Consider the following 16749-nt stretch of genomic DNA (forward strand, 5'->3'; position numbering starts at 1 on the left):
CTGCTTTTGCCTTTTCCCTTGCACTGCTTCAGCCTTTGTGCTCCTTCTTTCTATATGACATCTTGTGCTTTCTTCCTTTTTTAGTAAGCGAGTCATCCCTAGATGGCAAACCCGGCTCAGGAGAAAAGATCAAGAAACGTGTGAAAACACCATATTCCCTTAAGCGGTGGCGCCCCTCAACATGGGTCATATCTACAGAGCCGCTTGACTGTGAGGTCAACAACAATGGCAACGATCGAGTGGTTAGTTCTAAGTCCAGCACAGCTGTTTATCTTGTAGAAGGAGGTACTGCCACAACGATGGTGTCAAAGGATACGGGAGTGAACTGTCTGTGAATTGTTTAAAAGCTGACAAAAATGACATTGTTGCATTCTGTTAAACATGCAGAAGACTTTTTTTTAAAAAACTGCTTTCTCCTGTCAGCATCCCTTACCAAGGACTTGCTTTAAATAGATTTCAGCTATGCAGACAATTTTTTAGCTTATGCTTCCATATTTTTAATTTTGTTCTTTTTTTTAACATTTTTGCACTTTTTATTTAGTATTGCAAAGTTACATCTGTCTGTCCTTGACCACAGAATTATATATAAATGTATCAAATGCTGTGGTCTCAAAATATTTTTTTTAAAAAACAAAAACAAAAAAATGTATTGCTGATAATCAGTTTGGACCGGTTTCTAAAGGTCACTAAACACATAAGCCAATGGGCTACAGTGGTGTCTGCTATTCATGTTTTGGGTTCTGTGCACAAGCTCACTTGTATGTTTCTGTGTGACAGAGTGTATTATCTTTTGAACTCTCTATTTTTCACTTGTGTTATGTTGAAATGTGCAATAGTCTACAGTACCTGGTTTGTGTTCCAACACTACAACACACTCTCCCTTTTGGAATTAAAAGGTGTTGGGATCTTTTAATCTCATAATTTGGCAGCCTGAGCTTTTAACTGTGAACTCTGCTTGAAGCAGCTGCTTGTATCAATATGTGTGCTCCAAGGTCACAGTTAATGTATGATTTTCCCTGCCTTAAAAGGGCTCTTAAAAAAAAAATAAACCAGAACAAAAAATGTTCTTTCATCCTTCCAAATTAGCTGTTTTCAGTTTTCTTCTTAATGGATGATGCAAGTGTTGAACAAAATGAAAGGAACCAAAGGTCAGTTTGTACAACCAGTGGAGGTAGTTACCAGTCCAATAAGTCTGATTCTTAACAAACCTGCCTCCCATTGGCAGGTTTTACAGCCTAAGAAAGCTCTGCCTTGGAGAGAGCTCTGTGGTATCTTTCATAAAGCCAAGATGCATGCAAGAATTGCAGCTATTGTGTACGTTAAGTAGCTCCAGCTGTTGACCGCTTTTCATTTTACCTTTTATACAATTTGACTGTTAAGTATGGTTTGTGTTTATGTACATCTTTCCTTAATGAATGCCTTTGTTGCATATTGAAAAGTTCAATTTTGTCTAATCATGATAAGTTATCTTAAAATGTCACTGTAGGTTGGTTGCTAAAAAAGCTTTTTAAGCAGAAGAGTTAAAACACGGACTTTCACGGATTCCTATACCTCTGTTATTTTCACTTCCCAAATGGTCTAGATTAGTATTGCATCAGGTTTTTGGTATGCAATTGGTTATTTTAGAGTGTAATCAAAAAGATGCATTTCTTACAAAACCTTGCCCTGTGCATCAGTTGCCCCTTTAGAACACTACTCATGCCTACCATGAAAACATCAATTTTTTTTCTTGGGGAAACATTCAGAATATATGAAACACTGCATATTTGTGCATGTCTGGCCAATTATGTACCACTTTTGAAAGACAGTAGAAACATCTACCTAGACAGAAACTGCTAGATATTTGCTTTCTGATCCTTGTCCCAGCATGAAGCCTTTTGTCTCAGTTGTTGTTCAGGCTTGTGTAACATTTCAAAATGCATATTTATATAAGTAAATAGCACCTAGCATGATACGGTTCTGAACACAAGATTGATTTGTTTCATCATGATCCAGGGCTGGCTTAAATAGATATTTGGTCTACACATATCAAACTTTTTAAAGCACTTCCTTATGCACATTTCTGCTAGATTGGTTAATTTATTTTTTTAGACTTCTGAAGAATTTATTTCCTTACTTCTGTAGTCCCCAATTTTTTCCCACTCTTAGGTCTTGAAAACTGTGCTTAGAGTTCATAAAAGATACTCAGATACAGATGATTAGAGTGAATGTTGGTATTACATGGATAATCCAGTTCATTTGCAAATGAAAGTAGTTAATTAAAGTGATCTAAATGAGATGAAATTCTGGACCAGGATATTGGAGACAGCATCTAAAATCCATCATAATTTTGATTAATATTTAAAGTTTTCCATGAGATAAGACTTCTGTTTGCATCATATGATACCTATGGTAGAAGCCCCCTTTTTTTAGCCCTTCATGGACCACTACTCATTTTAAAAATCTGTCACTTTCCCACTCACATTACTCTCTTCAGTGTCATCGTACATCATTATTAAGTATCACTGCAGATCTTGCATGCCCTTCCTGGCCATTGCATGCCTATTCTATTAGAAAGCTGGGGCCCAAACTCTTGCAGTGTACATATATTTTGACCTGACCATAATTTATTCTTTCTTGGTTTTAGAATAGGGTCATTTAGTGTGTCATTCAGTTTCCACATCAAAAATTCAGTCATTTCACAATGTTAAACTTGGGGTGGGGGGCATTGGGTACCTAGTTAATATTTTTGAGGCTATTTTATGGAGAACTGTTTCACAGCTTTAAAGCTATGAATTCCTCAATGCCAAGTTCTAAATGGAAACAGCCGACGAAGGTTTGAGACATTGGAAGGACTAGCCCCACCTCTAGGCACAGTGAGAAGGCTGTGCCTCAGGGCTAACTCTGGGAGTAAGACTGGGCAACCTTTAAAAAGCAAACTAATACTATGCCATTTTTACTGCCAGCAAGGAGAGAGACATTTTCTGCCTTGTCTGCCAAAACATAATGGCCATTCCTGGGTCTTATAGAGAATATCCATTGCTATCTCTTTGTGAAAGGGCTTTCATTTGTTGCTTTGCTTCAGGCAGAGGCAATTTATGTCTTCTGCTGGCTGTAGGCATCAGCTAAGTGGTTGCTTCATCCTTAAGGACAAGCTTAAGGTACTTTAGTTAGAAAAAGCTATGCACCCAATGAGCTCCGAATTTTTCCAGTCACACTTCCCATTGACAGGAATGCGGTTTACACTGGGAGGTAGCAAAGTCAGTAGCAGGGGGGATTCACCAGGAGAGCAACTTGTGGATCAATCCATGCCTGCAGCATTGAGGGCCTCCAGGTGGACTTAACCACTTGAGCTCCCTTTTGGGTCAGGAGCATCTCTGGCCTGGGTATTTTTGTTCAAGGCCAGAATCATCACCATTTCCTCTCTAAACGTTGGACAGCATCTCACAGTGTGCACTCCTAGGCCAAGGATGTACAACCTCATGCCCAGGCAACAAGTCCCGCCCCCTCCCCCCGAGGTTCTCCAGATGGCCATGCACCTTCCCATGACCACCCCTATTCTCCCTAGCCAACTGCTTCATGGTTTGGGTACAGTCTATCTCCCCATGGCGCTCCTAAGACTTAGTTTCTGACAGTAAGAACTTTATGTTAGGATATGCTGATTTGGTTTAGCCTTGCCCCATTAGCTCTACACATCACTGAAGTGCAGTGCCCGAGAGCGTCTCCAAAATGGAATTCAGTCCTTGAGCTGAAAGAGGTTCTGTACCCCTCTCTAAGACCACATGTGGGCAGCCTGTTTGCTCTGTGCAGGCTACAAATCGTTTAGGTGCCCTGGTAACCTTCCCCACCCCACAGCTCAAAAGTAAAAGACGGGCTGCTGACTATGACCACTGGCAGAGGGTGGCTTTAATCTCTCCCCCACCACCCGACCCCCTAGGAGTGTTCATCAAGCTCCTCAGTCAAAATGAAAAAGTAGTGGTCCAGAGCAGTCACAGTGGGGAGGTTGCTGGCAAAGGCCTTGGCTGGGACGTCCCAAATTCCACAAAAATTAGCAAACTATTAGACGAGGCTACTTAGAACTCAACAGAAAGGGCAAGAAAAACTGGAGTATGTAATGATATGCTGACAATGATCGCTGGGCTACTTTGCAGTTGCACTGATGTCACAGATCCACATGCTTCAGTGCAATCTTTTGAATGCTCAAGTGCAGGGATTTTGTGCTTTAGCTCTGTGGGCCAAATAGGGCCCGACTGGGGTTCCAGTCCAGTCCTCCAGGCTTTCTCAGTTACCCCCTTTCTGCCACTTGAACAGATCATATGGTAGTTTCCTGACTTTGGCTGAAATGTCCCTCCTAAGGCTTGGTTGCTGGCAGTGAGAGCTTTAAGTGACATTGTACAAGTATTGTTTGCACCCCTGTTCCTTTTCTCTGCGATACTATCTCCTTCAGCTTTTAGCTCAGCCATGACTGTAACACCCCACTCCCCAAGAGTTCTTCCAAAATTGAATGTGGTCCTCAAGCTGAAAGAGATTGAATATCCCTGTTCAAGAGAATTAATTTCATTCATAATCTCCAGTGCACTGATAATTAACACCGTAGACATTTAGCCCCAGTGATCTTTGCCCAGTTATCAGAAAAAGCATGTCTACACTCTACCATAAAATTATATTGATAGTACTCTATCAGTAAAGAGTCATTTATGAGTATATAGCAAGGGCTTCTATACACTAATGTTTTGGAGTAAGAAAGTACTTCATTGAAAGATTAATTCTTTTTCCATTTTGAAAGAGCAGATATCTAAAAATGGATACCAGCAAGGTGTCTATGTTCCATTACTAAGCAAGTCAGAGAATATTTATTTTTCTAGTAAGGCAGGCTCATCTTTTGCCCTGTAAATTTCCCCAAAGGAAAATATTTACCCATACTAATTCAGGGGAAGAGAAATAGTGCACATGTTATGTGTTTGCACTATTGTAGTTGTGTTTACGTTGTATAAGCAAGCAAAGGATTGAAAAGAAAAGATACGGCTATCAAGTGTTGAATTCATGGAAAATCAGTGTAAAAAGCATGCATTTTGTGTTAGATTTAAGAGATGTAGTAACTCATGCTGCCTTTGCCATTTCATTTGAATCTAGGAAGTTGTTCTGTTCAGTGGTGAAAGTTCATATTGCTTTTATTTCAGTGAACAAGCGCAAAAGTTACAGGTCTGTGTACATATTCTGCAGTACCAACAGTGTTTCCCCAAATCATTTCTAATCCTTGATGCCTGTAGTTTAGGGGAAAAATGGGAAAACATCACATATGCATATCTGTGAAAGAAACTGTCTACTAGCAGTTATTTGTGGTGTATTAGTGGCAAGTCCTTTCACTTCAATGGCATTGGTAAGGGCTTCTCCTTGTGTTGTATTCTTACACATTATTATCCCTGATGTAATAAAGCAATGTAATATGCCTATTTATATAAAGTTCATAAAAACCTATTCCATCCATCTATATAAGGAAGAATAATTTGTCCTTTGTTTTGATCATACTTTGTATGTCTTTCAGTGCATTTTCCAGTTAACACACACCGCAAGTTATTGCAATCTTTGGAAACATTTTGTATGATATGCTGTCAGAATACTAAGCCTAAAATGAGTGGCTTAGTCACTTGTACTACTTTCATTACTTACTTATTGCATCTGACTTGAGCTGCAAATTAATTTTGAACCATAGCCTACTTATTAAATAATCCACTTCAAACCTTATCATTAACTTGGCTTGCTTTTCTCTTGTAGGGGAAAAGATACAGAACCCCCATATCTTTTCCCTGTAGTAAGATAAATAGCTTAAGGCTGCAGTTTAAATGGAGAAAGTGGCTACTAGACAAGGATTAAGTTCATAACTGTGTGAGGTTAAGGGAGAAATTATATGGGGCACTGAAGTGAGGAGTCAATTTCATCTCCAGTACAGGCTGAGCACTAGAATTAAAGTTGTAGCATGTCTGAAACATTTTCCAATGGCTTTCCTGACACTCACTCAACCATATTACAGAAAACAGCCTCAATTCCAAAGATCTTGCTAGCCAGGGAAATTTTTTCAGCAACAATTTGCAATTTAAGTCCTGATGAAATGTGACATCTCTGAAAGAGAAGTGTTCCCTTGAGGAAAACCCTCTGGATCCTGTGCACAAATGAATAACAACCTCACAGTTGCTGCTTTGTACTTTTGGGCCTCTTAGTCTGTAGGACATCTGGAACAAGCAGGAGCTATTTCTCATTTTTCACTTGGATGTATGAGCAACATGACATTCAACTTGAAGAGTCTTTTATGACTGCCCCAGTTTAAGCACTCACTAAGGTTGCCACCTTTGGCTTATTCTGGCTGTTACATTTTCATTTCTTTGAATAAAACCATAACACAAATGAAAACACAATAGCCCATTCTCCTATTCCCTTTTTTAAAAATCCTGTTCAGTGTTAAAGAGGATCATTTAGGGTATAATCCTATGCATCACTGGACAGAAAAAAAGTCCTACAAGCATCACCCAGACAGGCAACTTGTTAAAGTTCCATTTTAGACAACTTGCTTGTACTTCCTTGTTCTTTGGAATTTGAACTTCATGAACGACACTGGTTAAGAGGACTGGTCTCACACTACCTGAGCTATGAGTACTCATACTAAATGTTTAAAGACAGAAATCAAATACCGTTCATCAGTGCTCTGCTGACACATACCTAGTTGACTGATTGAATAGTGCTTGCATTGCAAGACCACTTCGAGGATCCATCTAGACAGCCACTTCATAAAATTCTGAATGGGAGCAAAACAGCAAAGGGTCATGTGATTCTTTAAAGGTTAGCACATTTATTGTGACATGAAATTGTAGGGCTGCCATTTACATAGGCACCAAGTGGCCTGGAAACTTGGTTGCCTTATGTACAGTAATTGCATGATGTACCATGGCTAAAGAAGAAGTAAAATGCAGAGGATAAAAAACTTGATTACATCTGAATTGAGTGCACCTCCTCAACTCAAACCTCAGCACACAGATTAATGCAAGATCCAGTAAGAAATCGGAAAGTGTGCAATCTTTTGCTAGTTTAGATAGAAAAGCAGCCTAAAACTCCCAGCAGGCCCCATCCAGCTATGTAGGGAGTTGTAGACTTTTTTTCTGTCTAAACCTGCATAGAATTGTGCCTGAAGTGTGCACTGTTTTTTCTTTCCTCTATGACTTCAGTGTAACAATATTTTCTAGATGGTTTGAAAGCACTTGATTTTGTTTTGGTAACCCTCCTGTTCTAGATCTTTGGACATCTGTTACTATTTAATATCTATTTAGCACCAACATGACAATATATAATGTATCTTTGGAATTTTTGGAGCTGTATCCTTATCATCTGCAGCACTTAGACTTTGTCCATGAAAAAAATCAAATTTAGGTTGCAAAAGAAACTGACAACCCCCTCTTTGTTCTGTATTAGTTGGTGTAGCTTACACCACAACTGAACTGTGTTTCTAGTTGGCATTTTCAGACGAGAGGAAACATGTTGTCTTGGCAGGCAAGTCAGTGGCTACAGATTTAGGACTCCATTTCAGCTACATGCTGTATTGGGACAGTGGCCCAGCACTAAGTGGTGATAGCAGAAGTTTAACTATGAATTCATGAATATTCTCTAACTGGGAAAAAGACTAAGCTACACAACAGTCACCTCTAAAGCAAGTTACCTAGAGGGGAAGAGGAGCCCAAGAACGCTAGTCTTCTCGGTGTTGTCTTGACAGCTAATGCTTTCTGTTAATGTAGCCTCTCACTGCTGAATTTATAAATGATCAGTTTTACTACTTCTGTATAAGTTTGCCCCAGTACCTTACTATGCTCTTTTAAGTTGCATATTGCAGATAGTGTGACTACGAATGAAACTTAACGCTTTTTTATCATGGTTTGGATGCCACGGTGGCATCTGTGGATGCCTCTATGAAAGCTGACATTATTGAAAGCCACTTCAGAGTTTTCTATGAATACTTGTAACAGAATGCTTCATTTATATATGACCCTATATAAAGAGACTGTATTGATAAAAAGAAATTGGATCAGAACATTAAAAACCTATTCTTTAGGTTTGGTGGGGCGGGGAGGAGGCTTGCTGTAAAATGATGCATTAATCCATTTAATAAAAATCACCTTCATGAAAGTGTGCTGTTTTTTGTGTACTAAACAACTCAGTGCTCTGACCAGCAGATGTCACTGCTTACTATTCAAAACATGGCATGAAAATCTCTTTGTTTATTATTTGTCAGTAGTTTTCTTTCTTCTGCCTTCAATAATGGAAGAGTAGGTTGCAAAAAATGTGGCCGGATACAGATTTCTATATCATCCACATACAGCTTCTGCTAGTCCTTTTGATCATTTTTCTATGTTGTTGTACCAGTAGTAAATCAAGTTTATTAATAGTACTCACATGGGTGCCTGCGGTGAGTAAGAATTACTTCCAGGAAATCAGGTGAGATGCTTTTGTAAATTGCAAGATTGCAATTCCTTGCTGTATGTGATGATGAGCACAGCCATGTGTGAATAGGTGAGTAATGATATATTTTGTTGGTGGTACTTTAGAAAAAATAGTCATTTCAGGCGGACACCTAAAGTAACACCTTTTCAGCCCAGTAGCTCCCTTAATGGAGGTAGAGGCTCAAGATAATGCCATGAACCTGAGCACACATTCAGCTGTTCAATCATTTTAAATCAGGTATAGAGTCTGAACTATCCAGACAATCACAGTCATTCTCCAGATGTGTTAGACTTCAACTTTCAGCTTTGATGAGCATTGCTCATGCGCACAGGAACTTCTGAGAGATGCAGTCCAAAAGATCTGTCTTTTCCTGCTCTTGTTCTAGAGGATGGGCAATGGACTGTGAGCCTTTTCAAGCCCAGGCTCAACTTTGCCAGAAGGAGGAGATGCCCGTGGAGTTCTGTTCCACCAGCCTTCCCCTCCAGAGTTATTGGACTTTCATGGGCAATATGGTGAAGGGTGAAAACTTCTGCACCACTATCCAAGCAATGGAGCAGATTGAGGGACTTTGAGGCTAACCAAAAAGCATGTGGGAAATCTCAGGCATGGGGTTCAAGCCTGCCATGAAAGTGATGTCTATTTGTGCAACATTAGTCCAGCATGGGCGATCAGCAATGCATGTACCGCAAAGGTGAGGTGACCAAGTTATGCTTGGGAGGGGAATTTGAGGTGTGGTGTGTGTGGGGGGGGAGGATAAGGGATGCCTTTGTTGCTCTACTCCTGAGGTATTTCCTTGATGTGCTATAGAGCCCTAGATGGCTGCAAGTCCCAAGCAGAGAGGGAACAGGAAAACCCCACTGTACACTGCACAGGAGAGTATTTTCACCTCAAAGCATGTAATCTCTTCCAGAATATTGGCAGGCTCAAGCAGGTCAATCCCTCTTTCTCCCCTACCTTTGATGTTTCTTTTCCAAGGACACGCTAAGGTTTCACCAATGAAAAGCCATCAACCAACAGACTTAATACATGGATTTTCACAGTCTGCTTTGTTCTATAGGTCTCCCCTCCCTCCGTTAGCTCCCTCTGATCAGTGCAATCTGCCTAACCCAGCAAGACATACAGAAGAGGGTGGCCACAAGCCACCCTAGAACAAGCCATCGGTTCCGACGTGGCTTTGAAGCCAGCCACCACAGTACACCTTGCCAGTCTCAAGGAAGTGAAGTGCCTCGAGGGTAATTAACTTGCACAGCACACAACTGGCAGGCCCAGACCTGGAGAGGGAGAAGTATTTTTAACAGCTGCTGTGTGTATATTACCTGCTGGTGGGGGCGGGGGGGGGGGCTCTTCTTACACACACAGAGATCCAGGCCTAGAAACTGGTATGTGGTGGGCAGGGGAAAGAAGCCATTATTTCTCCTCCCCACCTTCCCAGTGATCATGTGATCTTGGAGATTGGCTTAGCTCAGCCTTCACATCCAACATTTGTGCTAACCACAGCCATGTTCTGTCAAAATTCAGGCTTCAAAGTTACCTCATGCTTTTGATTGGGGTAGTGTCTGAACTAAGCCAGCGGCTTGCCTCAGGCAAGATCTGAACCAGATATTTGCCATTAAGAGCACTACTCCAGGTGTCTAAATAGATTTCTATTTGCCTAACATTGTGCATTTGAACATTTGACCCCCTTTTGCATACATTTCTATTTGTCTCAAGCGGCTTAAAAATGGTAACAAATGCAGGCATAAGATAAAGCAAAGGACTAAATCATCTGTGAGTGATTAGGATCAAATAACCCCAATGAGAGTTCTGGTCTATTTCCATATCCAGTTGTGTTAAAAGTTAAGTTTTCAAGGGAAAAAGCCCTACAATTGTTGTACATGTTGTATCAGTAGACTATTGTTCTCAGCGGGTTTTTTTACCCAAGATAGTTCCTTTCTTGATGAGCTCACATGCTAAATAAGGGAGCAAGAGGAAACCCTTAAACAACTGTTAGTCAACCAGGCTTGTCATTTGCACAAAACATTAGATTCCCATTTCTCTCCCACCTGTCCCAAACAGAACACATTGAGAGCCCTGTGAATCCAAGCTTTGCGGCCCAACTGTTTGCTTCTTGGTCTCCCAATATTGCACTTTACATTTTATGAATACTTGAGAATCTCTTTTTCCTATGCCTGCCTGTGTGATAAAAGATGCCCTCATTCAGCCATCATTTGCAAAACCCATTACTTGGCACAGCCTGTAGTCCACCTTTCTAGGGCAAAGGGATGGCTGCATGCTGACATGCCAGCGGAACATGTTCTTAGACTACAAATTCAGTGATTCTTGGCCATTGACCATGCTAGCTTGGGCTTCTGGGAGCTATAGTCAAATCATCCACAGGTCACAAGACTGCCTACCCTTTGGTCCTTCCTTTTTTGCTAGTGACACAACTAGAGTCTAGCCTGCATAAGAGTGATCTGTCTTGGCCTTGTTCAGTGGCAGGCAGCCTTTGCGGCCTGTGATCATTTTTCAAAATTTGAAACTGCACTGAACACAACCATAAAAATGGGCCTTACTACTCACAAAGGACAAGCTGCCCAGAGGCATTCCTGGGAAATCAAGATGGCAGCAGCAGCTATTTTAAAGTCATGCATTGATTCTACCCACCTACTGCTTGGCTCCACCTTTTTATCACTGGGCTCTGTCCCCAAAACTTAGGGGCTTCTGGAAGCGGGTCCCATGGTGCAGCTTGGAGTTTGAAGTGGATGCTAGCTCAAGGCAAGCAGATGAGCACTGATCGGGGCTGGTTTTGGGCGATGCTTCAGTACCAAAAATGCTGTTGTTTTAATCAGTGTTCAGTATCTAAAGACAGAAAGGCCAGAACATAATTTTGGTCTTCTCAGTGGCTCTTGATAGTATTACAAACCATATTTTTAAAGACCTCAGGCCCAGGGGACCCTCCTGGAGTCCCAACGCATTTCTCCAACATCCCCCAGATGGCCATGTCCCCTTCGCAGGGCCTACCTTTTCCCTGACCACTGATAATCTAGGGCAGGGTCCTCAAACTTTTTCAACAGGAGGCCAGTTGAAAGGCAGTGGCGGCGACAGGCGTGGGCCGGTGAGGCATTGGGCGTGCGTGGCAGCTTGCTTGCTCAGAGATCTCCGAGTGAGTCCAAAACCATCTCTGAGTGAGCAAGCCACCACCTCACTACCTGTGTGGTGAGGCGGGAGGCAGCGGTGGGCACGGGGAGTCCAAAACCTCTGAGGCGGACTGGATAAATGGGCGTGGTGGGCCGCATCCAGCCCGCAGGCCGTAGTTTGAGGACCCATGATCTAGGGGTTTCCTGGCATTTGTCCTGCATTTCCCCCTGATTCTGAAAGACTGAAATGCCTCTTGTAAGGCTTAGGTGCTGTCAGTAAAAACTGTGGGCTACAATATGTGGAGGGGTGTGTATACGTTTGGCTTTGCACCTTTTGCCTTCAGCCCTAGTCCCATGGACAGGCAGCCCCTGGATGCTCCTTCCACACTGGATGCAGCCCCGGGTGGAAAGAGGCTCTCCCCATCTGTCTCACAGCTCAGCTCACATAGTGTTTCTTTGGAATGGAAGGCTAGCATCTCCTATCTTTAATGTACGATCTTTTCACACTCCATCGCATGTCTAGCCGTCATAAGACCAAAATGCCTTTCTAATAGGCATTTCTCCAAACAGACTGATTTTTTTTAAACAAAGGATTTGGCTAGTTTTCAATAAAGGGCTCAGAACCACTGATCTAGCAGATTAGTGGGATGTGAAACAATTTTCAACGGGAATTAGACAGAATTAATAGGGTACTGGGCAAGAACCACCCTGATAAAAATGTCAGGTATTTTATCCACAAGCTAGCTGATGAAAGCTGGATGACCCCCGCTGCTTGGCGAAGGGCATCTGAGACAGCTGGGTCAAATTTTTCCTTGGAAATATATAGTGTGTCAAATTATTTGGAGAATAACAATCAAGGGGTCTTAAATCTGTATCTGCTTAAGAGAAGATTATATTGTGCTGATAGAATTCTGCACAGAACCATCAATTCCACATGAAATCTATGATCAGTCTTTCTATAAAATGCAGTTTACAACAAATCTGCAAGTAGCAGATTTTAAACAAATGTTCATCTATGAAAAAACTAAAACTAAAACCCACACCTCCCACTGTTACTTATTTTACACAATAGATGGTTAAGAGTGAGCTAAGTGGAGCTGTTATTTCACGTCTTCCTCAGCTCTGTTTCTAAAAACATGAAGTGACAAAAATGGCACTCAGTATTCTAAACTGGGTTATTTACAGATGGATACATTGTCATCGTGGCATTTGTGTTTTTCTTTTCAGCTATTACGCCACACTGACCTAATATTTTGTTCTGCCTACCTTCTGTAATGCTTCCCAAGAATGCTTTTTTAAGTGCGTGATATCCTTATTCCTGTATAGGATTTGGATGTTTTATCTCCACGTATTTTGCTTTGCCTGAATAAAGGTTCTGTGGGAGAGATGCACTCACTTTCCCAAAAGGGTTTGTTTTGTTCCTGAAAGCAGGAAAGGGAGGGCTTACCCATGCCAGAGATCAACAGGGGACAGATCTGTAGCCCCTTTCCCTCCCAACATTTGTCTGCTTGAAATCACCCTCCCCATACTACTTTTCTTCCCCCAGCTCCTGCTGGCAAAAATCGTAGGCCCTCTCCTCAACAGAGAAACATGGACAAGAACTGCAGCAGAAGTGTGGAGATTCCAGAATGCCTTGTTTGGCCCTAAATCTCCCTGGCTGTTCTGTTTAAAGAAAACCTTGACACTATGCGCAATCTAAGAGCAGTATCCCATGTGATTACAGTGCTAGCACTACAGCTGGTGCACCAGTGGAAACCAATGATTGTACACCCTCATTAAGGTCTATCCTTGGCAAAGGAGAAAAGGGGTGATGTGCCCCTTTTCTCCTTTGCTCAGCAGCTCTAAGCATTGTACTAGCACTGGTTTACAGTAACACTGTGACAACATTAGGAAGTGCCCTAGGAATTGCGTAGTCTGCAATGTTGGTTACCTTGCCTTTCACTACCAACTCCAAATAACTTGCTGAATAGCACCAGTCCCAATTCAGAGCCTGGGCAGGGGGGGCCGGGGGGGGGGGGTATCCCACCATTTACATTCTTCCATTCAGAGCGGGCTCAAGACTTTTTTCTGCTTGAGGTGAAGAATAAATGTGGCCCCTTTCCAAGTCCCATACCCAACCTGACTGGCAGCTGGACCTTCTCTCCAATACCATTGAGGAGACAGCAAGCTCTGTATACCTGAGGAGTACAGGCTAATTTTTGCTGGCAGGGCAGGCTGTATGGCAAGCACAATTTTGTCCTCCAGCACCTCGTCACTGAATGCAGCTGCCTCATTCTGGTAGGGCTGGCCTTGGTCCCGTAGACAAAATGATTCATTCCTACCCTCTACTTCTTGCCTCCCATCTGATGAAATCCAGGACCATTCCCTTCCGATAAATATGTATGAAAACCTCTGAAGACGCCTCCTCACTTATCCCCCTTCCCTACTTGAAGCCATGACCACTACCCTTGCCCTGGAGTGGTAGTGGAAGGTTAGGGCCTTTGCTGGGTAAAACCATTGCTGCAGCAAAGAAAGCCACGTTGTAAAACACAGTGAGGAACTCACACAGCACCAAGGAGCGTCAACAAAGCTGGAGTCGGTGTCTGGAAGGATCTGGCTCCTAATCGCTGTGAATGTGCACCAGTTGAACTAGCAGTAGCTTTAGCTCTTGGGCAGCGTCCTTCAGAAAAGTAGAAAATGAAGTACCCGAACGCTGAAGTCAGTTCATTCTCCACAAAGGTTATTGTTCCGTCCAGTGTTGTAGTAGCAAAAAGTGGTGAAATGGACCTAGTGAGATAGTGCAGAAATGAGTGATGTGACCGTAAGCAGGGAGTTTGCTCCAAACTGGGGGAGTAAAGCCCAGCTGTTGTGGGTGTAAGAGTTCACTCTCCAGAGGCCACACTCAGGCCATGCTGCGCCACTCCACACTCATCAATCGAACCAAGGAATTGTAGGGCCAAGCTGGACACTGGACTGGATTGATTTTGACCCTCTGCCCCCTGCTATGTTTATCATGTAGTACTAAAGTGAAGAAACATTGGCGCAGTGCCATGGATAAGGGTTTGAAGTTCTTCCAATCTCTGTGTCATGAGAAAATTGTTATTGCTCTAGGACAGTCACTGCACTGTCTTGGCAGCCAGAACTGCACTGTAGATAAAACGATCTATAGGAGTTGCTTCTCCTACCTTCTTTCCCACGTTTCTTTATAACAGCAGTCATGAACTATCTTAATTGTCAAAACAGTTCTTTGGTCCGTTACAAGCCCACTTTCAGTTTCTGCTACCAGCACAAACAGCTCTTCTGTGGATTTAAACCACAATCCTAAAAACAAAACCACTTAAAAGTTATGACACCTCCTGAGATCTCAGCTTCCCACAATCTTCTCAGCACATTGCAAACAAAAAAGGAGCAAAAATGGCATTTCTTCCATGCCAAACCAGCACTGATTAACCACACACAATGTGGTAAACTTCAGCACACAAGAGCCCCAGCTTTTCATGACACCAATCAAAACACAAAGAAATGTATGGTCACATGCTATAGTTGAATATGATTTGTTGTGAATTGTTGAAACGATAGGGAAATCTGTGCATGTGTAGAGAGAAATGAAGGCCTACAAGTCCCAACATGCTGGCTGGGTAAGGCTGGGAACTGAAGCACTTATTTCTGGCTAAGCAAGCATAGGGTAGTGTTCTCACTTATTTCTTCAGCTTAGAAATTGATGGATTAATGTACTGAGGAAGGAAGGAAGGAAGGAAGGAAGGAAGGAAGGAAGGAAGGAAGGAAGGAAAAGAAAGCCTCCTAAAAACAGTTTGGGTCCCCCCCCCCCCGCCAACTTTGTTTTATATGCCAGACATACACTTGCTTGCATTCAAAAAGCAAATCTTCCCACACTGCCCATTCATGGCTTGTGTGGGAAGATGGAAAAACGTATCTATTCCAGACAGGGGGGTGTGCACGTGTAAACTGCACTTGTTGTGGCATGTAGCATGAAGTCGACAGCTTTGGACAAACTGGGCATAGGCAGAGAATGATGGTGTGTGTGGAGTCCAAGGTACTGAGTTCGAGACAAGTGGAGCATTAGACAGGTTTATCATGTGGGAATGGATGACATGGAAGTGATGTGGGAAAGGTTTTGCTGAAAAGCGGGAATTGAAGAGGTGCTTTAAAGCAGAATGCATCTTTCTGATTGATAGAGAGGCAGAAAATGATTGGGACAGGATATTTATACTTGTAACACAATGATTCAAGTATTGATGGGTTTGGAAGGAAATTCAAGTCTTCTTCAGCTGTGAAGCTCACTAACTTGTCTTGGGCAGCCCACTGCCTCAAACCATCAAGTTATATGAGGCTCAGATGTTACCTCGAGTTTCTGGAAGGTTACGGGGGAAAGTGCACATAGTTGCTATGAGCTGCTGCGGTGGCAGCAAGTAGGCAGCTTTCCTTTCCTTTCCTTCTTGTTGTGGCAGGAGGCATACAAGGAGCTGAAATTGGGGCGTGAGAAATGGATTGTGTTCCTTCTCAATCAGGTTTGAACCTGTTGGCTTGATTCCTCTCATGCTTCCTAGTCCCACACCCCTTCCTTAGCCTGAGAATTAGTCCACAGACAAATATCTGCTGTGGGAAAGGGTTGTAGCCTTAGGCACTCACACATCGGCAGTATGGGGGTGGATCTATTTCTGCACTTGGTTTAGGATTCTTTGTAGAAGTCTTCCCCAACCTGGTGCCTTCCAGATGTGTCAGCCATGTTGCCTGGGAGTGATGGGAGCTGTAGTTTATCATACCTGGAGGACACCAGGTTGGGGAGGACTGTCGTGTTTTGAAAGGCACAACATACCTTTGTGTAAGTAAGTAGAGATTAAAGATCCTAACTGCAAGGATTAGACCCCTACTCAGCAATTAGTTGGTTGGAAAACTTTGAGGAAGGAGTGGAGTTGCAGCCCCCAAGCCCTGTTCAATAAAGCTGCCTGCTGCCACAGATGTGACTCAGCTGCACCCTTGTCCTTTGCCTCTGGAGGTGGGAACTAGTGGATCAGAGCTGGACCCTCCAAGGGCAGGAACTGGCTGAGGAGCCAGTGGCGGCTGATTGGTAGCTAGATGATAAATGCATGTGCACTGCAAACTGATAGGGGAGTGATCCAAGATCAGAGAAGCAAGTCTGAGCATAGTCCCAGGGCATTTGTTTAATAGG

The 16749-nt window shown here is 42.6% G+C and overlaps 1 protein-coding gene across 1 annotated transcript in view; it reads left to right on the plus strand.

The window, feature by feature from the left end:
- Positions 1–8148, plus strand: part of BMPR2 (bone morphogenetic protein receptor type 2) — a 116941-nt gene extending 108793 nt beyond the window's left edge. The window contains exon 13 of the mRNA XM_044431688.1: positions 85–8148. Coding sequence (XP_044287623.1) covers positions 85–335 — 251 coding nt within the window. The 3' untranslated portion in view covers positions 336–8148. The remainder of the gene's footprint in view (positions 1–84) is intronic.
- Positions 8149–16749: the final 8601 nt, after the last annotated feature.

The sequence above is a fragment of the Varanus komodoensis genome, unplaced genomic scaffold (assembly GCF_004798865.1).
Source record: "Varanus komodoensis strain SLA01 unplaced genomic scaffold, ASM479886v1 scaffold23, whole genome shotgun sequence".
In the NCBI taxonomy this organism is placed as follows: domain Eukaryota; kingdom Metazoa; phylum Chordata; class Lepidosauria; order Squamata; family Varanidae; genus Varanus; species Varanus komodoensis.